The sequence below is a fragment of the Aotus nancymaae genome, unplaced genomic scaffold (genome assembly GCF_030222135.1).
Source record: "Aotus nancymaae isolate 86718 unplaced genomic scaffold, 86718_ANA_hifiasm-v0.15.2.pri h1tg000062l, whole genome shotgun sequence".
Taxonomy (NCBI): domain Eukaryota; kingdom Metazoa; phylum Chordata; class Mammalia; order Primates; family Aotidae; genus Aotus; species Aotus nancymaae.
In genome coordinates this window covers 39,391,032-39,418,254 of record NW_026988476.1, presented here as the reverse complement: position 1 = coordinate 39,418,254, position 27,223 = coordinate 39,391,032, and the positions used below count along the sequence as shown (strand labels likewise).

General features: G+C 39.1%; 1 protein-coding gene across 16 annotated transcripts in view; it reads left to right on the top strand.

The window, feature by feature from the left end:
• The first annotated feature begins 1,579 nt into the window (after window positions 1–1,579).
• The window catches only part of ATP8B4 (ATPase phospholipid transporting 8B4 (putative)), a 397,582-nt gene continuing 371,938 nt past the window's right edge, over window positions 1,580–27,223 (top strand). For 4 of the 16 annotated variants that reach the window (XR_001105656.2, XR_001105657.2, XM_012442230.2 and 1 more), the window contains exons 1-2: window positions 16,282–16,905; window positions 18,166–18,231. Coding sequence is in view for 13 of the 16 variants with exons in the window: in XM_012442230.2 (XP_012297653.1) it covers window positions 16,812–16,905; window positions 18,166–18,231 (160 nt within the window). In the remaining 3 variants the exon portion in view is untranslated. Of the gene's footprint in view, window positions 1,604–6,104; window positions 6,159–6,345; window positions 6,479–6,513; window positions 10,546–13,564; window positions 13,588–14,636; window positions 14,729–16,078; window positions 16,906–17,730; window positions 17,831–18,164; window positions 18,232–27,223 lie in introns of those variants that run through there. The other 12 variants (XM_064365645.1, XM_064365644.1, XM_012442223.3 and 9 more) reach the window with 12 other exon arrangements.

Sequence of the window (27,223 nt, the reverse complement as noted above, 5' to 3'; positions counted from 1 at the left end):
GATCGCTGTCAGGAGCTGGTTCCCAGAGGTGACTTTTAGCACCCATAAATTTGGGTATCTTTTTTTTTTTTAAATCTTACCAGCTTAATTGTAATGTAGTGGTGGATTTATATTACTTCAATTCCTGAAGTTTTATTAGTAGAGTAGAAAAATCCTTTACTCCTAAATCCAGGTCTCTATCTGTGGCTTAACTTCTAACTTCTTGTTTGCATTTTCTTATTCTTTTTTTGTTCTTTTCATGAGTTAGTTGAGTAATAACTAAAACTTACTGTGAGTCTTTTCATGGAGGATGGAAAATCCCACATAGGAAATGGCACCACCAGCAATGGGTCAGTCGTTTATGTTGGCCAATGTAAAGAAACCTACTTTCTTTCATAAGAGGTCAAACCACCAACAGGAAGTAATTGGTGGGGAAATTGGGGTGGGGGAGGATTGAGTTACCTTCTCTTGGTGAACTTCAGCCCAATACACCATGGAAAATGCCAGATAATAAATGAAGCTATAAGAAGTTAGAAAACTATACTTTCTTTTCAGGTATTAAAGGCCATGAGGGCATATGTTACTTCAAAGATTTGTTGGATCTGTTTCTGAATGAGAGGTAAATTGGTTTCAATCACTAAAGAGAAGTGGACATGGTGGGCCAGGAACGTTATTAGTGTACTGTACTGCTGTCACCTGCTGAGGTAAACAAGTTCTGAAAAACTCCTCTGGGGTGCAGGAAGTAAATACTACAACTTTGAATTATCCTTATTGATCTTATCCCTTTAAAATGTCTGTTTATGCTGTTTTATGGTATATGGAAAGGATTGCTTGGGGAATACTGTCCTAGAGAGAGGAGGAGAAGGCAGGTGGTTGGATCAGGATGAAAAGAACTGGAGATGGAGAGTAGCTCAGAATTCAGAGGTCTCATAACTGCCCATTGGGTTCTCCTTGCCTACTGTCCAGACAGAGTCAATTTATTAAAACAGAGGAATTGCAACAGAGGAGTTTAATTCACACAGAGGCAGCTGTATGGGAGACAGGAGTTTTATTATTACTCAAATTAGTCTCCCTGAAAATTTGGGGATTGGGGTTTTTAAGGATAATTTGGTGGGTAGAGTGTCAGAAAGTGGGGATTGCTGATTGGTTGGGTTGAAGATGAAATGACAGGAGGGTGAAGTGGGTTTTCCTTGCTGCCTTCTGTTCCTGGTTAATTCTATAAACCATTCAAGAGCAACATGGGGAGGTTCAGAATCTTGCAGGCTTTGGCTGCATTATTCCTAAGCCATAATTTCTAATCTTGTAGCTGATTTGTTAGTCCTAAAAAGGCAGACTGGTCCCTAGGTTAGAAGGGGGTTTGTTTGGGGAAAGGCTGTTACCATCTTTGTTGCAAAGTTAAACTACAGACTAAATTTTTCCCAAAGTTAGTTCAGTCTATGCCCACGAATGACAAGGACAGCTTGGAGGTTAGAAGCAAGATGGAGTCAGTTAGGTCGGATGTCTTTCACTGTCATAATTTCCTCACTTTTGTAATTTTTGCAAAGGTGGTTTCAGTCTCTTCTATGTTCTCATAAAGGAAATGTAGTTGTCATTGGGAAGAAATTCCGGAGAGATGGTAAAGAAGGTACGGACCTGCGTTAGACAATGGCTTATTGTGACAGGTGCTGGGTTATGTGCTATTTATTCTTGTTCTATCACTGCATATACGATTTACATATGAATGCATACTTTTATCCATTTGCTATTTATTTAATGAATATCTCATTTAATCTTCACAAACAGCTTGAGAATAAGGTTTTAATTTTCCCAATTTTGCAACCAGGAAGTTAAGGCTTAAGGTGGGTGAGTAATTTACACAATGTTCTATGATTTATACTTCAGCAATTCTCATTCTTTAGTGAGTAGGTTTGCAGTGTAGACTCCAGTATAGACTTTAGTAGATTCAAGTGGGTTTCTAGTTGGCTTGGAGCAGGTGGATTGTTCAAGAATGTGTTTACAGAATTATGAAATACTTTGTTCTTGTTTTCTTTCATTATTTAGTGCATATGCCCAAATTGCAATTTTAGGCTAGAGCTGCTTCCCTGTTGATTAGGCTGACACCAAGGACTTGGTTTGACATTTCAGTCAACTCAGTCTTCTCCTGTTGGCCTTAAAAGCAAGCAAGCAAACAAACAAAACAAAACCTAAAACTTCAGTAATGACTAAATTCCAGGTAATCAATTAAATTTTGATTCATTGATTTTATTGTGATTAAATTGAATTGACCCAAAGTGACTAAATCTACTATTTGTCAATCCCATTCTCAATGGCAGAGACTTAAATTGTAGAATCTCCTCATCTGCACATCTGATTCCTTCCAGCAGCTGATTAGCGTGGCAGGAGCAGGAATCATGTTTTGTTCATCTTTTCTATGTTGCACAAAGTATCTAGCAGAGTATTTGCATTTGTTAAATGAAAATATGTTAGATCAACTTCTTCCAACTGTAGATTTCAGACTATAGGCCAGGGCATCTTACTTGCTACTGGTAGTTAATCTGTTTATCTAAAACTGTAATTCATTAGCTTTCTTTGCTGTCTTGGCAGTGGGGCAAGAGATATTCAGAGGTTCTAAGAAATGTACGATGCTATTTATTCCATTGTATGTTAGACTTAGCTGTGTGGTTTCAGATTCTTAAGTATAAAAAATTTCCATCTCTTACTTTTGATGAAATGTGTGCAAAGCTGGAGAACAAGGTAAAAAGGTGAGTAAATTAGGAATTCTTTTTTTTCTCTCGAATGCTCAGAAACTTAATTAACATTCCTTTGACATGATTACTAGATTGTTGTCAGGACAAATCGAGATGATCCTTGAGAAAGCACTTGAAAACTGTAGACTGTAGACATAAAGGTCGTTTGTCAAAGCTTTAAAGCAAAATGAGTCCTCTTGAAAACACAGACCTGACGTTCTGACAATGTACATACTGTCTAATAAAGATGAAGGATTAAGCTCTGTTTAGCTACCTTTGTATAACAAGAATAAAAGTTTTTTTTTTCTTGTATCCTAAGTCAGGAATTAAACTGTTTCTGATAAGTAAGGCTTTGCTGTCACACTAGTAATATTCCTATATAAGATGGACATCCTTCCCTGTTCCCCATCTTTCTACTTCTTATGAAGAAAAAGTAGAAATTTTTGGAAGAATTGTGCTAGATATATATAACATTTATAATTTTAACTACTTTTAAATGCATACAGTTTAGTGGCTTTAAGTACATTCACAGTGTTGTTTAATCATCACCATTACCCATCTCCAGGACTTTTCCATCATCTCAGTCTCAAACTCTGTGCCCATTAAACAATACCTTCCTGGCCCCTGTTGCGCGGAGCACTCCAGGTGGCTCAGGGCCTAAAAAAAAAAAAACACCAAAAAACAATACCTTCCCATACTGCCTTCTTCCAGCCCATGGTAACCTCTACTCTTTCTGTCCCTGTGAATCTGCCTGTTCTTGCTGAGCCTTTCTGTTATTATTCATTCAGCAAATATATATTGAGTACTTATAATGGACACTGGGAATACAATAGTAAACAAAAGTCCCTGCTCTCAAGGAGCTTGTATTTTAGTGGGAGAAAACAGACAACAAACAATGAGCACATTTAAAATATTTTTTAAAAAGGAGATGACCCTCTACATAATTCTTCTCCAACTTGATCTCTTCACTTGACAGTACATCTTGGATATCTTTTTCTATGTCAGTCTGAAGAGGCCTATCTCTTTTATTTATAATAGCTAAATTTATTGAGTTTCTACTATACTCCAGGCACTGTTTTCGTTGCAACAATCCTATGAGGTAAGTATTGTAATGATCATCTTTTTACAGATAGCCAAGAGAAGTATAGGAGCTTGCAGTCAGTCACCTGGCCAGTCACTGATGGAGACAGAACCAGACTCAGATGAGCTGATTCCTTACTCCAATTCTAGCCTGTTTTGAATGGCTACATAGTACTCTTTTGTATCAGTATACCTTAACTTATTTAGGCAGTCTCTTATATGTAAGCCATTTTTAGGTGTTTTGTTGTTGTTGTTGTTGCTATCATAGACAGTGCTATAATGAACATATTTATAGATATGTTTACACATGTGTGATTTTCTATAAATTCCTAAGAAAAACATACACATTTCAGTATTTGATAAGCACTATACTTAGTTTCCTTTTAAAAATATTTTACCAATTTATATTCCCACTAACAGTATAGGAGAAGGCCCTGATTTCCTTATATTTTCTTTAATAAAGGGAATTACCAAACTTATATTTGCCCCATATGATAGGTTGAAAAATGGTAGAGAGGGTATACTTAACAATGCTTTTCATTTAAAAGTGTTTTTCATTTTAAGTATTTTAAAGAAATGATTGCTTAATGCTTTAACCTGTTCTTGGTCCTCTTTATCATGTAAGAAAGAAAGCCATCTCTCTTATTTCCAGATGTCTGTAGTTTCTTGTTACTATGGAACCTTGGTAGGAAAAGGCCCTTGTTTCTGTGAAAACCTGAGGGCCCAGCATGAGGATGTTCCGGGACAGTAGAGTTGACAGTGCACAGGGGATTAGCTTGCTCTGCTTATAGAGACATGATTAAAACATACTTGATTTCAGAACCTAACTGGCAAATAATGATGCAACTTCTCGAAAATTCCTAGATGGCTTTAGGGATATTTAAATGAAGTCATACTCTTCCTTTTAAGAATAGATAACACGAGATCCAAGATGGCTAAATAGGAACAGCTCTGGAGTGCAGTTCTCAGCGAGAATGCAGAGGGTGAGTGAACACTGCATTTTCAAACGAGTTTTTGCTTCCCACAGACCAGGAGATTCCTGGGCTAAGAAGCACCATGAGTTTCCAGCATGGCAGGTGCAGCGGGTCTCTGCACAAAAACTTACACAAATATAGGTGGTTGTTTCAACTGGCACCTGGAACACCGGGGAGACAGAGTCACCCATTCAACTGAAAAAAAGGGGGCTGAAATGGAACCAGTGATCTAGCTGGTGATCTAGCTCAGTGGGTCCCACCCCCACAAAGACCAGAAATCTGAAACACTCTGGATTGAGAGTTTCCCATGAAGCGCAGTTGGACCTGGGACGGTCCAGCTTTGTAGGGGGAAGGGTGTCCACCATTACCAAGGCAGTCCGCCATTACTGAGGCAGAACGCCATTACTGAGGCAGTTCTAACTATCCCTCTATAAACAAAACTACAAGGAAGTTCACACAGTAGCTGGGCAGAGTCCATGGCAGCTCAGCAATGCCTCTGCTGACATTCTGTGACTAGGCTACCTCCTTGCTGGGCAGGCCATCTCTGGCAAAAGGCAGCAGCATGTCAGGAACTTATAAATAAAGCCCCACCTTCCCAGGACAGAGCACCTGGGAAAAAAGAGTTCTGCTGCAGCAGACTTAAACGTACTTGCCCAGCAGCTATGAATGGAAAAACGGAGCTCACAGCGCAGCACTTGAGCTCCTATAAGGGACAGACTGTCTCCTCAGGCAGCTCCCCAACCCCAGTATATCCAAAGAGACACCTCATAAAGGAGAGCTCAGGCTGACATCTGGCAGATATCCTTCTGGGACGAAGATAACAGAAGAAGAAACCGGCAGCAACCCTTACTGTTCTGCAGCCACTGCAGGTGATCCCCAGGCAAGCAGGGTCTGGAGTGGACCTCCAGCAGTCCTACAGCAGAGGGGCCTGTTAGAAGGAAAACTAAAAAACAGAAATAACATCATCATCAACAAAAAGGACATCCACTTGAGACCCCATCCAAAAGTCACCAACTAAAAATAGATACACACCAAAATATTTTATTTTCATCTAACCCTGCTTTAATGACCAGAACCCACCTAAAAACAATTCCAAACTAAAAAATGTAAATCCATTTCCTATGTGGATTTGTTCTTGGTATCATCAGGGTTAATGTTTGCATCCTCTGTGCTGAAAGTGAGGATGTTGGGAAAGAAGTGTCATTGCATTGCTTACTAAATGTCGCTTGAGTGTGCTTAGCTTTCATCCATAAGAGAGTTGAACTTCCCTTGTGATAATTAAAAAAAAAACACACAATGACAGAAAAAACCCTTGCTGATTATTTCATTTCCGCAAAAGCAGGTGGGAACCGCAAAGAGGTTTGCTTATCTTGCTCAGTCAAGGGCTGGTAAAACTTTGGTAAGTAGACCTGGTAGCTGGTGTCCCCTTCCATTGTTCACTTTCATCCTTCTGAATTCTTGATTCCCACATAGGAAGCCATTCTCAGAAGCCAGCCTCTTGGGAGTTTCCTTTTGTTTCTCCAAGATTAACCAGTTCTGTACTGGCAGCAGGAGCAGGCAACTAGGGGAGGAGAGGCTCTTCAGGGCTTTCAGCATTTTTCCAAGGAGAGCTTTTCTCCCTCAATTCCTCACTGGTAGTGAAGATGCTTTCTTGCAATGTCTTCCCCTTTTTCTGATGAGATGCTGTTTCTGATTGCCATCTAGCAGCTTCCGGTGGTGGTAAGTGGTCAAAAGTGTTTTTCCGGGAGTTGATCTCAGGTTTTCGAGAATGCACCCTAGAGACCCAGTTTGTTTTCTATGTCATTTCTTGAGCTTTCAGAGTAGCCTTGCTTTTCTCCTTGGCATGGTCATGGAATGGATACTTGTTTGATCTTCCTGCACTGCTGAGAAATCTCCCTTTTTGGGGAGAGGGTTAGGTCTGGGTTGACGTGAGTAGATGGGGAGCATTCAATGGTTAGTGAGATGAAGCAGAAATTTAGCTGTGGGCTGGTTGGAATGATCTGTTTCTTTTCTCCAGATTCCTGTTTGTTTTGCTGTTTTCATCTTGGGGGCTAAGGTTTCACAAATATTCTTTATTATTCTTCTTTTGCTAAAAAACAAATTTGGGAGGGTTAGTTGGAAACAGGAGATATGACATTTTCTTTTTTTGTTGTTTGAAATTTTTATTTTTTATTCTGTTAGAATACCTATTAAATGACCAATGATAGTAGCATAAATGTTCATTTCTTCTTGGTTTGTAGGTGTTTGTCACTTCCTTTGGTAGTAGTTGGTTTTATTTTTTTCACAGGGTTTGTATTGGTGCACTTTTCAATATATTGTTTAATCTGTTGTCAATTTGTGCTTTAGACATGAACAGTTTGCATTGAGCTATCCCTCTAAGGTTTGAGGTTATGTTTTCAGTGCTAAAATTTGTCTGAACAGGTAAAGGTATCTTTCTAGCTGTTTTGTTTATAGGCAAGAGAGTGTCTCAGGTCCCTTGTTAACAATTAGCTGTTTTGAAGAAAAGAAAACTGGTGAAAAGCATTAATTGGAAGCTGAAGGCTTATTAGAAAGGAAATGAGGAAATAGAGGTTTTTGTATAGGATTACCAACACCTGTGCCCACGAAGGATCCTGTTTTGCTCAGCTGTTGCTCTGATGCTGGCCTTTACTGCAAAATGAAAACTCAGAATGATGTCAGTTTTGATTTTGTTTTTTAAATTCATTTTTTATTTTTTATGTGATACATAATAACTGCACATATTTGTGGGGTACTTGTGATATTTTGGTGCATGCATCTGATGTGTAATGATCAAATCAGGGCAATTAACATACATATCACTTCAAATATTTATCATTTCTTTGTGTTGGTAACATTCCAAATCTAGCTATTTTGAGATACGATAAATTATTGTTATTTATCATCATACTACTGTGTTGTCAAATACTAGAACCTGTTCCTTCTATCTAACTATATGTTTGTGCCCATTAACCAGCCTATCTTTACCCCCTTCTTACTATTCCTCTTCCTAGCAGCCTCTGGTAACCACCATTCTCCCTCTTTACCTCATGAGATCAACTTTTTTAGCTCCCACATACACGTGAGGATATATGAGATTTGTCTTTCTGTGCCTGGCTTATTTTGCTTAACATAATACCCTCCAGTTCCATCCATGTTGCTGTAAATGACAGAGTTTTATTCCTTTTCATGGCTGAATAATATTCCATTGTATATAAATACCACATTAAAAAACTTTATTCATCAAGGATAAATATGGTGGCTTCCATATCTTGGCTATTGCGAATAGTGCTGCAATAAAAACATGGGAGTGCAGATATCTCTTCAATGTACTTATTTCCTTTCTTTTGGCTGTATTCCCAGTAATGGAATTGCTGGATCGTATGGTGGGTCTAGTTTTACTATTTTTTATAAACCACAGGGTGATTTATTTTAACTTATATTATGCCTTTGTATTGTCTCATGCAGAAATCTTTAAAAATGAGGGAACAGGTGATTTTTTTTGTGCTCCTGGAGGATTTCTTTGTGGATGGGAGAATTTTACTTTGTTTATATGTAGCTTATTGAACATTTTCATTTAGTGGGAAAAGAGTTAACTATTTAAAAGAAAATTGGAAATTGTAGCTCTCATTGAAATTAAACTTAATGTATGTTTGGCCAGATGCAGTAGCTCATGTCTGTAATCCCAGTACTTTGGGAGGCTGAGGTGGGCGGATTACTTGAGGTCCAGAGTTCAAGATTAGCCTGGCCAACATGGTGAAACCCTGTCTTTACTAAAAATACAAAAATTTTCCAGGTGTGGTGGTACATTCCTGTAATCCTAACTACTCAGGAGGCTGAGGCAGGAGAATCACCTGAATCATGCAGCGGAGGTTGCAGCTAGCTGAGGTCGGGCCACTGCACTCCAGCCTGGGCGACAGAGTGAGACTCTGTCTCTAAAAAAATAAAATAAAATAAAACAAAAAACAAAACTTAATGTATGTAATCTAGATTCTCTTATAGCATGAGTAAGAATTAGATACAAATATTTGTCTTTAGGATTTCTCATGAAAAGATATTAAAAAATGATAACCTCCTAGCAACATTAAATATTTCAAATATTAAAGAAAAATTTCTAATTACATATTAAATATTATTGATTTTTATGTGTTTGGAAACATGATCCTTCCTTACTTTAAAGCTGCCTTGCTATCCTTTCTCCTTTTATTTACTCAGTTGAAGTTTGAGTACCTACCTGGTGCCAGGCACTGTGCTAGATGCCTAGGGGATGAGGGCACAGAGGAAAGGCCACATCATTTCATTTCAATGGATCCCTCTCTGACCTTTCTTTTGAAGTTGAGTGCTCCCTAGTGCTCTGTCCTTGTTCCTCCTCCTCTGTTCTTTCCTCACCTCTCTTTGTTCTTGTGTTTTCTGGGTGAGATTATTCATTCCCCTTGATTTCACTCCTTTCCTTTTATATTGATGTTTCCAAGTCTATAAATATGTTTTTTTGTCCTTAGTGCTGAAGATATTTTCAGTGGTCAAGAGACATTTTAAGCCTACATGTTCAAACTGAATTCATTATTCTTTCATCCCAATTTTTTTTCTGCCCCTCTGTCTTCTCTTCCTTTTCCCTTCACTGTTGTATTTATCATCATAGTGGCACCTCTGTTCCCTCAGTGTCCCAAGACGAAAACCTAGAAGTCACCCCAGATTCCTCCTTTTTCTGCATCCAAGCACACAGACCTTTTATTTTATTTTATTTTATTTTATTTTATTTTTTAAAGAGACAGGGTCTCACTATGTTGCCCAGGCTGGTCTCGAACTCCTGGGCTCAAGCAATCCATCTGCCTTGGCCTCCCAAGGTGCTGGGATTACAGGCATGAGCCACCATGTCTGGCCCACACAGGTCATTTATAAACTGCATGTTTATGGAAACATTTCTAGAATTCAGCTCCATTTGCCAGTTGTCACTGCTCCCCATCTCTTTTTGTGCCAGCCCATACTGTGAGATTAACCTTCCTAAAATCTCTGACAGCCTGGACTGGCACAGAGAGACATAAGAGAACAAGGATAACAGAAAAGAGAGCTGAATTCTGATGTGCCATTCTACTTAGATACCTCTTTCTGTCTCCCTGCAACCTGCAGGAGCAACCACAAGGATCTTAACCATAGCAATGCTCTGTGTCACCTTATCTATAAAACAGGGATGATGATAATTCCTGCTCATAGAGTTTTGGTGAGGACCGAATAAGACAACACATGTCAAGTGCTTAGCACAAGGCCAAGTCCCCAGTAAATGGCAGTGACAATGAGGACAATGATGAAGATGATCCTGTCTTTCAGAAGCCAGCTCTTACCTACCTTGCCAGCCCCATATCACTGCACATTCTTCCCATGCCTGTATGATCTGCTTGCCATGACTGTCACTGCTCCCCAAACCTTCCTTCCATTTCACAACACTTGGCCTTTCCTCATGCTCTTCCTTTGACTTGTCTTGTCTTTGTTTTGTTTAGCAAACTCTTCTTTTCCTTTCAAAAGGACTCAACTCAGAACTGCCATCTGTGAGGTCTTAGCTGACTCTGCAAAGTAGGCTTGATGACTGCCTTCCCTCTCCCTCCATAGTTCTCCATCCCTCCTTCTACCATAGCCCTGCACTCATCATCCTTTTTAAGATTATTTATTTTGAGACAGGGTCTCGTGTGTCACCAAGGCTGGAGTGAAGTGGTGCAATCACAGCTCACTGCAGTCTTGAGCTCCTGGTCTCAAGTGGTCCTCCCACTTCAGCCTCCCAAGCAGTGGGACTACAGGTATGAGCCACCATGCCCGGTTAATATTTTATATTTTTTATAGAGATGGGGTTTTGTCATGTTGCCCAAACTGGTCTCAAACTCCTGGACTCAAGTGAGGAGATAGGGGACGTCTGCCCACCTTGGCCTCCTAAAGTGTTGGGATTATGGGTGTGAGCCACTGTGCCTGGCCTACACTCACCATTCGAATGGTCTTTTATGTGTCTGTCTGCTCTCATCTTCCCCCAGATTGTGTGTGGGCTTTCCAAAGCACCGGAAATGCATTTTTGCCTCCCTTGTGGCCAGCCCAGGTTAGGTATAGAGTAGGCACCTGATAAGTGTTTGATGATTGAATGTCAGTGGATGAAGGATATGGCTCTTACATTTGGTAGGAGGTTTTCTCCATGTGGAGAGTTAAAAAAAATTCATTTTAAGAAAAATAAAAATAATCATTGCTTTCCCTTATTGAGTACTAACTTTGTGGCAGGAGGCATTGAGCTAATTTCTTTATGGGCATGGCTTGGTTTAGTTTTCCTAGTGATCCTATGAGTTACTCTGATTGTCCACAGAGAAGAAAACGGGTTTAGAGGGAGGGGAACTTGCTTGAGATTCTAGCGTTAACAGGAGCAAACTTGGGTGGCCTAACGCCAGCACTGGTGGAGCAATAGGGAAGTGAGAAGGGGAAGAAAGATGGACAAAGCAGGGGAGGCATGTTTGAGAGAAGAGGGATGGGATGAGGACAAGGAGGAGAAAATGAGCAAGAGATCAGCAAGAGTAGGCCAGGAAAGGAAGAGAAGGGAAAGAGAAAAGGAAACTAGAATGCATTTCCATAAGTGCGTCCATTGCTTTCTGAAGTTTTGATTGAAGTAACTCAGGAATGGAAAACCAAACATCGTATGTTTTCACTTATAAGTGGGAGCTAAGCCATGAGGATGCAAAGGCATAAGAATGACACAATGGATTTTATGGACTCAGGGTGAAAGAGTAGGAAGGGGGTGAGGGATAAAGGACTACAAATTGGGTGCAGTGTATATTAGTCATGTGATGGGTACACCAAAATTTCACAGACCACCACTAAAGAACTTATTCACGTAACCAAACAGTTTCCCAAAAACCTATGGAAATAAAAAATTAAAGAAAAAAATCCCAGGAGACTACATACCCACATGTACACACACACACACAGATTGGCTTAATATATTTTTTTCACTTCTACTTTTGTACACTTCCTACAATCTACAAGCACTGTGGCTGTTGGCAGCTGTCACCAATACCTAGTAGGATTATCTCTAGCTCCCACCCTCACACTCATACTCAAAACTGCACATGTGCAGGATGGAAGCCCGGGCTTGTTCCTTTTCTCTCACTGGTGTCAGCCCCCAAGGCTGAGATTTCTCTGTTTCATCTGGATTGCCCATCTCTGGGGTCTTAGAGCCAAGTTTCAGTTCCCCAATCCCACCTGCTCTTCGGAAAGCTGGCACTGGGGCTGCAGGTAATATTTTGGTAGGCAGGGATGCCTGTAAGTGTGACAGCAAGGCCACCCTTACCTGGGTCCCAGGGTGGGAGGACTCGCTGAGGGTTTGCTCTTCAGGCTCTGGGAACATAGGGCCAGAGGGAGGAAAGGGGAAGGGCTGGGCGGCCGGAGGAGAGACGGGCTTGTTCCTTCCTCCTGTTATCCTTGCTTGCCATCCTCAGACCCAGCTTCTGCTCAAGCACACTGGTGCAGCCCTCACCAGGAGCCTCTTCTCCACGCTTGGTGGGGTTAGTCCTCAGAGAGATGATGGGTTGGGATGTGAAGCAGGGCCCTTATTGAGAATTGTGAAGAAATGTTAGGGAAATGGAAAGGAAACTTGGTAAAAAGCAGAGAAAGAGATGGATTAAGAGGAGAAAAGGTAGACTTGGGAGATGGTAGTGAGGTGGAGGGAACACACTTTTATGGAATGAACTATTCATAGATGTGTACTTAACCTCATTAACCTCACACAGCTCAGAGGAAGGCATTCCCATTTCTACTTTACACATGTGGAGACTGAGTCTTAGGTCTCAGGCAGGGTATGTGACTTGCTCAAAGCTACACTAGATAGAAAGCTGCTGAGCTGGGACTTGAACCTTGCTATTCGATAAGTCTCTCTTTATGGCACTCTGTTTCCAAAGAGGAGAGCAGGCAAGCAGAACAGAACAGAGAATGGAGCATAGAAGGAGATCTGGGGTTGGGCACATTTCATATTGGGTCCCTTCCTCCATGGCCAGTTTTGTCCTGAGTCCTCAGAGAACTGGAGAGCACCCACACCTAAAGAAAGCAGATGATCCCTACCCTGGTGGGAAAACTTCAGTTCCGCCCTAGGCTCTCAGATGGGAGACAGGCAGGGAGGGGCTCACCTGGGCAGGTCTCCGGGCCAGCAAGGGGGCCTGCCAAGCCTCTGCCTGTGCTTTTTCCTGACCTCCACTGCTCCTGTCTCTTCCTCAACTGCCCTGGCTCCTTCCTTTTCCCTTTCTTTTCCAAACTCCTCTGATTCCTTTGCCTTTCTGTCATTCCGCTTCCTATTTTCAATCTTTCTATTTCCACTGGCTCTAACCCCTCAGTTTACCACCTGCCTCTTATCTCCTCACCCCAAACACAACTTCTCTTGAAGTCTCATCACCTGTTCACCCTTATGCCCATTTATTTACTTTTGTAGACAGAAGGTCTCGCAATTTGCCCAGGCTGGTCTAGAGGCTCAAATAGGCCTCCCACGTCAGCCTCCCAAAGTGTTAGGATTATAGGCATGAGCTTCCGTGCCCAGCCATTATCTCCTTTCTTTTATTGCAGAATGTCTTGAAGGAGTTACACTCACTGTCCTCATTTTTTCCTAATGTTAATGCAGAAACTTTGACAAAGAGACATCAATGGTCTGCCTTTGAGAGAACTAATATCAAATGTGCATCCTCGTGCCCTGTCCCTGTGGCCCACCCCTTGGCTCTGAGGTTTACAGACCTTATTTGCCCCAGGTTCTGCAATGAGTTAGTGAAAAAAAGCAGGAATCCAAGAACAGGGTGGAACAGCTCTCAGGGCTTTTCTCTTTGGTGAGTTTACTATGGTCAGAGTAGGTCTTTTTATCCTGTAGACTTTGTACCATAATTCAATAATAGCCCACGCAAAACAGATCTTTCTGGGGGCAGATTAATAGTAGGTCAGGAAACTGATGATAGAAAATAAGAATGACAATTTATTAATTTAAAATACTTAGTCTAACTGTCAGGAGGACCAGAATGTTCACTTCAGCATGACAGATGCATTCTTTCCCTGTGGGCAGGCTTCTGTGAGAAAGCAAATTATTATCAACAGGTTGCTTGGTGAGCATGGAATGAGAACAAGGGGAATTAGCTGTAATAACTTGATTGCTGAATGGCCTCAGATCGTTAAAGGGACTTTCCATTTTAATCCTTTGCTTAAAGTGTTGAGTCACCTGCACCCAGGTGTTCCTTTCCACTATAAGGAGAGACTTCCTTGTGGAAGGCTGCCCTCTTCCTCACACGATGCTTAAGTAGCAGTTTTAGCGTGGAGGTCTTGTTATCACTTCAGTCTCAAGGTGTCTAAAACCAACTCTTTATTTTCCCTGTACAAACTGACATCTTTTGACTTTGCTATTTCTTATATTAGAAAATTATTTTCTATGACCAAGATTCAATACCTAAACTTGAAATGTGAAAACAAAATATTTATGGAAGTATGAATTTCAGTCTTCAAAACATGCATTGCATTTTAAAATCAATTAATATATGTAAGGTCCTTAGCTATCATTTGTTACATTTCTCTCTCATTCTACTTTCTCACACTTCCCTTATTAAAAACAAGCCACTAGGATTTTCACATGAAGAAACTACCATTTTAATTCCCTGAATAAGATGAAGCCAAGGGTAAGGTGGATAAGACCCATCTAACAGCTTTGCTTTTCGTGCTTCCTCTACTTGGAGGCGGTTCGTAAGAGGGGGAACTTATTCTTGTAAATATTGTTTGCTTCAGTACTTGTAAAGGGTTAAATTTCAGAATCTTAAGTTCCTGCTTCTAGAGCTAGACTTGACTCTAGCAGACCTTTTTCTTTCAACTGATTTTGTTTACTCTATTTTCTTAGATCTTTACTGTTACGAAAGTTCAACGAAAGATGACTTTTTCTTTACTCCAACAACCTTTAGAGGTGGAGCGAGTGTCAGTGGTGGTATTTCGGTGAGTTGATCAATTTGCAAGAATGACAGGACTAAATTTTACTTCTAGAGTTAAACTAGAATCTGCTACATTCATATGAGTCCTCCATAAACTATATCTGGATTGCCATAGCTACTAGAAAAAGATTGGATTTGAGGAAACATGGACTTGAATGTCAATTCTTTTTTTTCGATGTTAGTTTATGTGTTAGAGAGTGACAACACTTGACTAGGATTATTAATGAGAAACAACTTCCGGAAATCTTATAGAAATATTGTTTATTTCATATAATAGTGATTATATAATTACTGTGAATTAAAGTACAGAATATTTTCTACAAAAGAAAAAATGGCTAAAAATTGAAAAGTGAATTTATTCAGTATGTTCAAAATAAAAGGTTTCAGAGACACTTTGGAAGATGATATTGGAGAAATTAAAAGCAGCAACATAGCTGTATATTTTAAAAGTAATTTTAGGAAGAATAAGGAAGAATATGATATTGCTTTATGTTTGAATGTCTAGGAAATTTTAAAATAAGAAGTGCTAGCAGGAAGAGCTAGAATAAGATAGAGAAGCAGTTACTGGGATGTCTTCTCCTTAGTTACCCTATAGTACACAATTGTAGTTAAGTTCATCTTTGTTATCTGTTAGTACCAATCCCTCAAACCAATCTAGCAAATCAATAAGGACAAAGAAAGGATAAGCTGCCAAGTGGCTAGTACTTTGATTAGCTTTCTGAGAGATAAGTGTCTTCTGCCTGCTTTCTCATTACCAAAAAAGGGTGTAGAGTCTCTCTTTTTTCATCTTAAAGAATTGTTCTTCCTTTCCTCTGCTCCAGGGACTCAGCCTATGAAAAGAGAACTTGTTGACTTAGTCTCCCCGGAGAATTTTCAAGCCCTAACAAGTTGGCTTAGAACTTGCTGATGACCCTTTACCCTCTGGCCAGGTGGGGCCACCAGATACAGATGTTGTCACAGAATTTATTCACCTGCCCAATACCGTTTTGTATTTGTTGCTGTGACTATTCTGTGAAACAAAAACAGTTTTGTTTTTTGTTTGTTTGTGGGTATTTTGTGAAACAAAGAAACAACAAAGTCTTTCATTGGTGAAAACTCACTTTTGTCTGTGGTATTTTTCACAGGAAGACTTTACCACCAAACATCTTTTTGTGTATCTTCCTTCATAGCTATAGTGCCTCCTCACTGGCCTCCTCTCCCCAGGTTTACTCATTTTCTCTTCTTTCTTCTGCTCTTCAATTTGCCTGCAACACTATTCCTATTGGTAACCCAATTTTGCTCATGCTTTGAGGTTCTTTCCAGGCTGAAGATAAGGGTGTGTAGGAAGATTGGGACGAGAAAGAGGGAGGGAGCAGCCAAAAAAGCTGCAGCCACCCCAGCTTGGGAAGGCAGATCTGAGACATTCTGTGGCTGGGGCCTGGGGTCTGGGATCCAGGAAGGGATAGTTCCTAACAGAGAAGTGCCTTTTAGCATCTGGAAGCCCTTCCTTTGTTTCTCATGGAAATTAGTCTTTCATTCAACAAGTGTTTACTGAGTGTTACTATGTGCCAGGCAGGCATTAGATGCTGGAAATACAGCTATGAAATCCTGTCCTAAAGGAGTTTGTGGAATAATGGGAAAATTGCCAATATAATAGAAAAATGTATTCTAGAGTGATAGGGGCTCTCACATGGGCAGTGTCAGGTTCTAAGGGAACACACAGGAAGTGCTCCTATCTCTGATTTGGGGGGGTCAGAGAAGGCCTCCTAGAAGAAATGATATATGAGTTGACATTGGACAGATTAATAGGAGCTAGTCCGATAAAGGGGGTAGAGACAGCATTAGATGGCTACAGGGAGAGGGAAGAACATGTGTGAAGGCCCCCAAATAGAAAGAAGCTGAATTGAATATTTCTGGAATGCAGATATGAGGAGTTGCAGGGAGGCATGGGAGCAGTGAAGGAGAGTGATTAGGAATCAGGAAAGATGAGCAGGGACCAAGTTGCAGAAGGTCCTAGGAGTCGTGTTAGAGTTTTTTCCCTAAGGCCAACAAGAGGTGTTTGCAGGTTTTTTAGCAGGGGTGTGACATGATGTCCTTCTCCTTTAATAATGATGACTCTGGCTTTGATGTGGACACTGATCTACAGGTGGCCAAGGCTGGAACAAGGGAGGAACACTGGGGAGAGCAAGCACTGGTTAGCAGGTGTGTCCTGGAGATAACCCGCTGCCTGGGGCTGGGGTTGGGGAGTAGAGAGGTGGGGCTAGGAGGGATGGTCTTGGGCAGCCTTAGTGGCAGCTGGTTGAAGGTGCAGAGGGAGGAACAGAGGAGCTACTGATGGTGTATATTTGATGACCTAGCCTTGCTTCTAGCAACACTTGGCAGCAACACCCCTATCTCCTTGCTTGGATTCATAAGTTTTAGTAACCTGGCCCCTAGAAACCACTGGGTCCTGCAAAGTATCAGTGGCCCGATTTGTCTGGCATACCCCAGGGGTCAGAAAAGGAAGAAATGATGGTTTCAGGCTTTTTAGACTTCCTGGGGATTTGTAGTGGAGCAGTGCATGTTGATGAACTTCCTCTGCAAACTCTGTTCTTGTAACTACTAAGCCATAAGAGTTGTTCTTCCGCTTCTCTGGTCACCATATGAGTGACCAACTTCTTCTTTATGTATGTTGGCCACATCTTGCCACACCAACTTTAGTGAGCAGGAAGCCAGCCAGTCATTTCTTTTTCTAACTGAAAGAGCATGCGGCCAGTACCTCTGCCTACACTGTCATGTGTTTGCAAAGGTGCATTTATTTCTATGGTCTTTTGCATTTTGAATATTTGCAATCACTTGTTTGCTCCTTCATTTATTCATTCTAAATCCCTGGATATTACAATATGAAGGAAATTTCACTACATGTAGGGAAAAAAAGAAATACAATACTGACATTACTCTGGCTTAAAAAACAATAACTACCTGGAGAAGACTACGTACTTGAGAATAAATTGAAGAAAAGTTTTGGATTGCATTTTGTTTCTCTAGAGTCTGGGTGATAATTTCCTCTCACGCGTAGCTCTTGAAGTTCGCTTCTGGTTCTCAGCTATGGCTTGTGAAAGAATCACCTATGGCACTTAAATAAAAGGTAGATGCTGGAACCTCACCCCTGAGATATTCTGATTCAATGGATTTGAGATATATTAGAACATCTTACTCAATTTTAATGCCAAATTGAGTGGCACATTGTGCTAACCTTGAGTTGTCACATAGGAACTTTAAAATACAAATAGATTATTTTTGTACAGAATTATTTGTATCTGGTCGGGCTAAAGCCTGAAAAATTAAATCTGTTTTTCCTTCCTGTATTAGTGACTTCCTAGTTATCTAGATTTGTCTACAAAGAAAGTTAAAGGGGGTAAATTTAGAGTTATTGTGCATTTTTCAGATACTAATATTGTGTACTCCCATTTTCTTTTGTAGGCTACCTATTGAGATCTGGTGAAAGATCAGGTGTAATAATGTTCTGCAGTGAAAAGAAATCGCTTGGTAAGTTTTGAGTTCTTCCAAGGATGCAAAGTGATATTTTAAAAATATAATTTTAAATTTTTCATGAAAATTTAATTTACATACAAAAAGCACACAGGTCTAGGTGTTGCCGCTCAATGAACTTTGACAATTAGTTACACCCATGTAACTAGGAAAGGTGTTTACAGTAAGATGTAGAACATTTATTTCTATCACCCCAGAAAGTTCCCTTGTGCCCCTTTTCATTCATTCTTTCTGCACTCACTGTGACCATCTTTTGATTTCTGTCAGATTAGTTTTACCTACTTTCAAAATGAGTATAAATGAAATCATGCAGTATGTGTTCTATTGTATTGCTGCTTTTGCTCAGCATAAGGTTTTTGACATATAATCATATGGTTACACGTGTTAATAGTTTGTTCTTCATTTTAAATTTCAAAGCAGTCTTCCATTGTGTGAACACACCAACAGTTAAAACAGAGTTCATATAGTTAGAAATAATTTTGGTCGTGATAGCAGAAAACACACTTATTTTGGTTAAGTAATTTGATTGAGTAATAAATAGTATCATTAACACTATTCAGTCTACTGAATCTGATTTCTTTAATATAGCATCAACACCAGAGAATATTGATTTTCTCTTTTGTCTCTAGTTAGCGAATGACAGACTATTATGTAATTTTTCTTTCAGTGGACTTGTGTCTAACCTATTATTGTTTATTTTTGACCATATACTCTTTAGAGACTAAAGGCTGGATTAGAGTTTATCTAATGTCCTGTCTCTCCTTCCAATGTCAACCCTGATAGGTGGTTAACATAATTCCACAGGTAATTATATCGTGATGCAGTTCATTCCCTTGTTGGATACTTATTCATTGCAACATTCAGTATCATAATGAGTTGAACTCTGTCTCAATGTGGTTCCCACCCACGGGCCATTAGTTATGTCCTCTGGGGCAATATATTCATATTCCTAATGCTAATCAGGAGTCTAGAATTATTGTCATCCATTTTTTTCAAGTAAAATGATTTATTTATATATCATCTTAATAGTGTAAAGATAAGATTAACTGGCTTTAACACAAACAAGTTTTCAATAGGACTGAGTGTTGCAAAATTTTAATATGTTGTAACATGATCTAAGATCCAGGTCTCATTCTCTTAAAAAGTAATTCATATGTATATGTATATATGAATGCATATATGTAAAAGTAGACAATTTTTGGAAATAAAAATAAGAAAGCAGAAGTCGCTGTAATCATGCTACCTAGAGATAACTACTGAGGCTGCTGTGTTGCACAACTTTACAGGGCTCCAATTACAGTGACCTCTATTAACATATTTGTGTATATTGATCCAAATATATATCCCCAAATGGAGTTATCCTGCACAGTATTTTGAAAGCTCCTCTTTAAACTTAAAATTATTATAGACACCTTTTATGTCTTTAAACATTTCTCATTAACATTATTCTTATTTACATTTCCCCTTTTAATTTTGAAAATGTTGAGTTTTACAGAACAATTGAAAGAATGATATGATGAACCCTTCACTTTAATTCTACAATTATTACTTTTTTGCCACATTTGCTTCCTTACTGTCTCTCTCTTTTTCTGTACAAACACATGTGCTCATGTGTACACACACACGGGGTCTTTTTTTTTTTATTTAAATAGGTTTTTGGGGAACAGGTGGTATTTGGTTACGTGAGTAAGTTCTTTAGTGGTGATTTCTGAGATTTGGTGCACCCATCACCTGAGCAGTATACACTGTTCCCAATTTGTAGTCTTTTATCTGTCACTCCCCTTCCTACCCTTTCCTGAGTCCCCAAAATCCATTGTATCATTCTTAGGACTTTGCGTCCTCATAACTTAGGGTGAGAACATATGATGTTTAGTTTTCCATTCCTGAGTTTCTTCACTTAGAATGATGGTCTCTGATTCCATCCAGGTTACTGCAAATGCCATTATTTTATTCCTTTTTATGTCTGAGTAGTATTCTCTGGTGTGTGTGTGTGTGTGTGTATGTGTGTGTATGCCACATTTTCTTTATCCACTTGTTGATTGATGGGCATTTGGGTTGGTTCCATATTTTTTGTGATTGCGAATTGTGCTACTATAAACATGAGTGTGCGAGTGTTTTTTTCGTATAATGACTTTTTTCTCCTTGGGTAGATAGCCAGGAGTGGGATTGCTGGGTCAAATGTTAGATCTACTTTTAGTTTTTTAAGGAATCTTCACACTGTTTTCCCTAGTGGTTGTACTAGTTTACATTCCCAACAACAGTGTAAAAGTGTTCCCTTTTCACCACATCTATATCAACATTTATTATTTTTTGATTATGACCATTCTTGCAGGAGTGAGGTGGTATCACACTGTGGTTTTGATTTGCATTTCCCTGATAATTAGTAATGTTGAGCATTTTTCATATGTTTGTTGGCCATTTGTATATTCTCTTTTGAGAATTGTCTTTTCATGTCTTCAGCCCACTTTTTGATGGGATTATTTGTTTTTTTCTTCCTGATTCATTTGAGTTTCTTGTAGATTCTCGATATTAGTCTTGTGTCAGATGTATATATTGCGAAGATTTTCTCCCATTCTGTGAGTTGTTTACTCTGGTGATTATTTCTTTTGCTGTGCAGAAGCTTTTTAGTTTAATTAAGTCCCATCTATTTATGTTTGTTTTTGTTGCATTTGCTTTTGGCTTCTTTGTCATGAAGTCTTAGCCTAAGCCAATGTCTAGAAGGGTTTGTCTGATGTCATCTTCTAGAAATTTTATGGTTTCAGGTCTTAGATTTAAATCTTTGATCCATCTTGAGTTGATTTTTGTGTAAGGTGAGAGGTGAGAATCCAGCTTCATTCTTCTACATGTGGCTTGCCAATTATCCCGGCACCATTTGTTGCATCGGTATCCTTTTCCTCCTTGATGATTTTGTTTGCTTTGTTGAAGATCAGTTGACTACAAATATTGAGCTTTATTTCTGGGTTTGCTATTCTGTTGCATTGGTCTACATGTCTGTTTTTATAGCAGTACCATGCTGTTTTGGTGACTATGGCCTTATAGTATAGTTTGAAGTTAGGTAATGTAATGCCTCCAGATTTGTTCTTTTTGCTTAGTCTTGCTTTGGCTATGTGCACTCCTTTTTGGTTCCATATACATTTTAAGATTGTTTTTTCTAGTTCTGTGAAAAATCTGGGATCCATTCTCTTAAAAAAAGAAAAAAAGAAAAAGGAAAAAATTATACACGTGCTTTTCCACAAAGCAATCAGGAAGAATGTTGTTTATGGGTAAAATACCTAATTCAGATCTCATTTGTTTGGAAATACAGGAAGCAAAAGAAGTACATAATTAAAGGCCTTCTTTAAACCAGCTAAGCTGTTCTTGATTCATAAATGTGGGGGTTGTGGAGCCAAAACGCAGTACTCCCTCCCTTACTGTGTTTTTAGGATGTAGGGTGGGAAGAATCAGACCAGTGACGTGTATGTCTTCTGTGGGCCTTAGGCACTTTTGTCTTTGTGGAACCCTTCCTTCATAAAAACATATTAAAAATTATATTTGATGAATATGTCAGTATAAAGACAAATATAATCCAGGCTAGATTCATTGTTATGTATCCATTACTATTATATTCATTTTTCCTCTGATTTTAAAATAAATGGAAATGGAAACATTTTTGTGGGCTTTTGAAAATATCGTAGACCCTAGGCACTCTGCCTACTATGTCTCATGGATAAGTCAGCCCTGAATCAGATACACATTTTGGGGTGAAGTAGCCTTCCAGAGAGCAACTCTGTATATCTTGGGGAGGAGAAAGAGACAGATTGTTATGCTTATTTTTGTGAACTTATATATAGAAAGCAATTAAATATGCTTTTAGTGGTAGTTGTGCTTTCAAGTTATTATTGCCACTGTAAGTTTAAAAACCTTGTGGTAAACTGGGCTTGGTGGCTCATGCCTGTAATCCTAGTGCTTTGGGAAGTTGAGGTGGGAGGATCACTTGAGGCCAGGAATTTGAGAACAGCATGGGCCATACAGCAAGAACCTGTCTCTACAAAAAATTAAAAATTAGTTGGGTATGGTGGCATGTGCCTGTACTACTCAGGAGGCCGAGGTGAGAGAACAGCTTAAGCCCAGGAGGTCGAGGTTGCAGTGTGCTATGATCATGCCACTATACTCCAGCCTGCATGACAGAGCAAGATCCTATCTCAAAAACAAACAAACAAACAAACAAAAAAAAAACACCTGACAATACAGAAATGTATGGCACTCATGTATTTTCACAACACAACCAAAATCTTTAATTTTTTCTTGTCCAACTTAAACATACTATTTGAGTTTAGTGGGTATTATGGATTTACAAACCTCTGTTAATTTTCTGTAATTGTCCTTTGTGAACAGAATTGTTGCATGACAGAAAAAACATGAGTCAGAAGTGATATGAGTGAATCTGGCTCTACTTGCCAGGCATTGGTATTCAAATCCTCTGAGCCTCAATTTTCTCATTTGTAAAAGGGGCTAATGTTTACCTCTGAAGGTTACTGTGGGGATGAATGTAAAATGAAATATTATATGTGAAGTGCCTCATAAATTATAAAAGCACTATGTAAATGTTAGACAATACTGAATTCATAGATATATGATTCAGTTCATTGATTTCTAGGTTTTTCTCCTGAAAACTTCTAATTTCTAAGTTTTACAAAAACAGTGTCCAGTTTTATGGCTGACATGGGCATTATATGTACAGGTGGGTTTCTTTACTGAGGTAACTTGTATGGGGCTCTGATTTACAAGAGGACATTCTGGAAGCCTCTTTTGTACCCTCTGGGACTGCTGATTCCAAAGGGTTGTTTACTTATGGAGACTCTCTAGAGGCCTGCCAGTGTTGTGCAAACGACAGTGACCAGTTGCTTTGGTTGAAGTTTAACCTGCTTCTCAGGCATTTACAGTGACTTCTCTTACAATAAATGTTGCATTATCTCTTCTGTTTAACAAACCAACAGGCTGTAATAGGACCTAGGGGTCATGGAGGTTCAGTGCTAACAGCATTTTGGAACTTAATTGTTTTTGGTTTGCAGTGGGGGAATAAAGTTCTTATATTTTCTTTTTTTTGGTATAATTCAATTACGTAATGCTATAAACATTGCTTTGAGCATATATTATTTAGCAGCTATTGTGTTTGTCCTTTGAAAGAGGGTGATAAAAAAAGATGAATAAGACATGGAACTTACCCTTACAGGTACCTTATCAATGCATATACACATATTTTTATGTGTATTAATTTATATGTTTAAAGAATGTTATTTCTCATTGGGTTTATCTCTTATGGAACAATAAATCCAAAAGCTGTTTTCTCAAGTAGATTTTCAGTTACACTCGTGAAGGAATTAGTTTTTGTTTGAACTTGCATTTTGTCTACCATAATAATTTATTTGAAATTGGATTATGTTTTAAAAAGTCATCTATTTTCTTAGTTTGATTGAATAAGGCTGTTGAAATGAAGTACCAGATGGTACTGGCCAGTGAGTGACACACATAAGAGAGTGCTGCCTTCATAAAAGCCCTCTCATAACTTTGGGGTTCTATCTCCTAATAAGTTCTCTTCTAGGTTTTAATAACTTTTTGGTGTCCAGAGAGAAAGGGCATGGGAAATTATTTTTGCTTCTACTAGAGATCAAAGAGAAACACCTAATCTCTTCTATTTCACTCTACTAAAATTCTGTACAAAAAGATGATTGAAATTATTACAGAGACTGAATCCTTGCTGCTTTTTATAAATACTGTAGGGTGTAAGCCTTCCATTCATAGGTTCATCAGCTTTTATGATTGGGGGAGATGGAGAGACAGCATTGCAGTCCTTAGCCTTAGGTGTGGTCTAGAATTTATCCTGTATTTAAGTCACTTTGTAATAGAATTTTTTTTCTCAGACAGGATATACTATGTATTTTTAAATCTCCCCCCATAGTCATAGTGCAGAGATATAAATAGAAGTGCAGCTAAGAGATGTCTTCTGCCTTTCAAACACTTTCCAAGTTTGTGTGCTGCTCTAACTTTATTCACATAGAGCAGTCCATTTTATTATTCAGGATATGCGTTAGGTTAGGCTGCTGTGACAAACCACCAGTCACAGAGGACTTCCTAAAAGTCCCAGGGACTGTTCTTTCTCACCACCCTTCCTCACCTCTCTGTGGAATTGGGGGCTAGTGGCTATTCTCTCCTCAAAACTCTTTTTCTTGGGTTTCATAATCATTATGCAGATTATTCTTGCTCTCAGGCTGCTCTACCTCTGTCTCCTTCATTGCACCCGGGTGGTGGAATTTCCCCCTGGCTTAGTCTGCACTTTTTTCTTTGTTTACTTTGTTCCTCAGAGAACTCCTCCTCTATCTTGGCTTCTTTTCGTCTCTGTGGAGATGATTCTTAAAACTATGGTGTTTATTTATTTTTATTTTATTTTATTTTTTTTGAGGTGGAATTTCACTCTTGTTGCCCAGGCTGGAGTGCAGTGGCGCAAGCTCTTCTCATTACAACCTCTGCCTCCTGGGTTCCAGCAATTCTCCTGCCTCAGCCTCCTGAGTAGCTGGGATTACAGGCATGTGTCACCATGCCCAGCTAATTTTGTATTTTTAATGGAGACAGGGTTTCTCCATGTTGGGCAGGCTGATATTTATTGTGAAGTCTTTCCTAAACACTATATCTTATTTCCAACTGCTGCTGATTTTGATCTAATAGTTTTATCAATGTAGCTTTAGATTGCATAGAATGTGAAAACCTGGGAATTAGAAGAATCTTCAAAATCAGTTAATCCAGCTTTATTTCTACTTTGACAATCTGTTTCTATAGTGCTGATGAATATTTTCCTTGAATATTACTCTGACAAGTAGCTCAGGCATCTAATTTGGGATATGTCTCATTCTCTCTCTTTTTGTTTTTTTTTTTTTTTAGAAACGGAGTCTCACTCTGTCATCCAGGCTGGAATGCAGTAGTGATTGTAGCTCACTACAGCCTCAAACTCCTCAGCTCAAACAATGCTCCCACCTCAGCCTCCCAAGTAGCTGGGTCTACAAGTGTGCCACCATGCTTGGCTAATTTTTTAATTTTTTGTAAAGACAGAGTCTCACTATGTTGTTCAGGTTTGTCTTGAAGGCCTGACCTGAAGCAGTCTTCTAGCCTGGGCCTCCCAAAGTGTTGAGATTACAGGCATGAGCCACTGTGCCCAACCTCATTCTCTGTTTTGACAGCAAATTCAACCTCATCTTAACTAGAATTGCATATCCTTGTAAAGTTTACTTTCTGTTCTGAATTTTGGAATAACAGTATTCTGCCATCTACCTGAAAATAATCAAATATTTGAAGATCTCACTTATTTTTGCACATGCTCTCTTTCTTTTGCTAATATTCTCTCTCTCTCTTTCAGTCTCTAATATTTTGGGTAGACACCTGAACGTTTTCTCTAATATATGACATGGTTCACAGTTTTCAGACTCTTAGTATCTTACTTACAATATGAGTTTCACCAGGGAAGGGCTGCTGTCTTTCTCATTTTTGACCCTGCAACATGTAGTATGGTGTGTGTCACTTTGTTCTAGAACCTGGACATCTATTGAGTAGATGTTTGAATGAACACATCATGGTCACAAAACTTTTTGATGCTCTTGGCTTCTCCAGTGACTTCTGTATTGCTTACACCTGAATTGGGTTGAACCCAGTTCTCAAGATGTAGTCTGACTTAACTTGGAATGGAGTGGTACCAGATTCTGCTGATCTGGAATTTGGTTTCCATTAAGATTGTGTTAGTAGCTTTTGGGAATTTGTACTTCTTGCTGAGCTCCTAGCTCAGAAGGCAGAAAAACCATGAAAGGGTCTTGAGTCAGGTGTTTTGTTTCCGTATTTATTAAGTTAATGTGGAATCACTGAATTAGCATTCTCTAGGAAAACAGAATGTGTGTGTGTGTATATATACACATATACAAATATATGTGTTTATATATATACACACACACACGTACATTGTTTTTCTAGAGAATCCTAGATTCTCTAGAAAAAATATGTATGTTTCCAAATGTATACATATATGTATATATGTATGCATGTATATGTATTGATATACACATTTTTTATATATATATATATATACACACGCACAATATGGATTTGCTTCACATGATTATTAATGCTGAAACATCCTGATTTGCTGTTGGCAAGCTGGAGACCCCGGAGAGCCAGTGGCATGATTTCAGTCCAAATGCCAGCAGGCTTGAGATCAAGTAAGAGCAAATGTTTTAGTTTAAGCCTGAAGACAAGAAAAAACGGATGTCCCAGCTCAGAGGCAAGAGGAGTTCCTTCTTACTCAGCCTTTTTGTTCTATTTAGGCCTTGAATTGATTGTACGAATCCCAGACACATTAGGGAGGGCGATCTGCTTCACGCTCTCTACTGGTTAAAATGTTGATCTCATCCAGAAGGACCCTCACAGACACACCAGAACTAAACTTGACCAAATATCTGAGCACTTTGTAGTCCAGTCTAGTTGACACCCAAAATTCACCCTCACAGACATACTTTAGTTTATCAAGATATTTTTGAATTTGTCTGTTTCTCCTTTTGGTTTGTCAGATTTTTCTTTATATATTTTGAGGCTACATTATTGGATACATAGAAATTTAGGGCTGTTGTATATAGTCTTGGAAGATAAATATTTTGTTATTATTGGATGACTATCTCTAGCATTGCTTATTGTATTACAGTTTAATTTATCTGATATGAGTATAATGATACCAGATTTCCTATGGTTAATGTTTGCATGTTATGTATTTTCACTTTAAACTCCTTAATATTTTCATATTTAAGATGCTGCATATAGAGGTTTAAAAATACAGTTTGATTGGCCGGGCGTGGTGGCTCACGCCTGTAATCCAAGCACTTTGGAGGCCAAGGCGGGCGGATCACCTGAGGTTGGGAGTTCAAGACCAGCCTGACCAACATGGTGAAACCCCGTCTAAAAAAAAAAAAAAAAAACA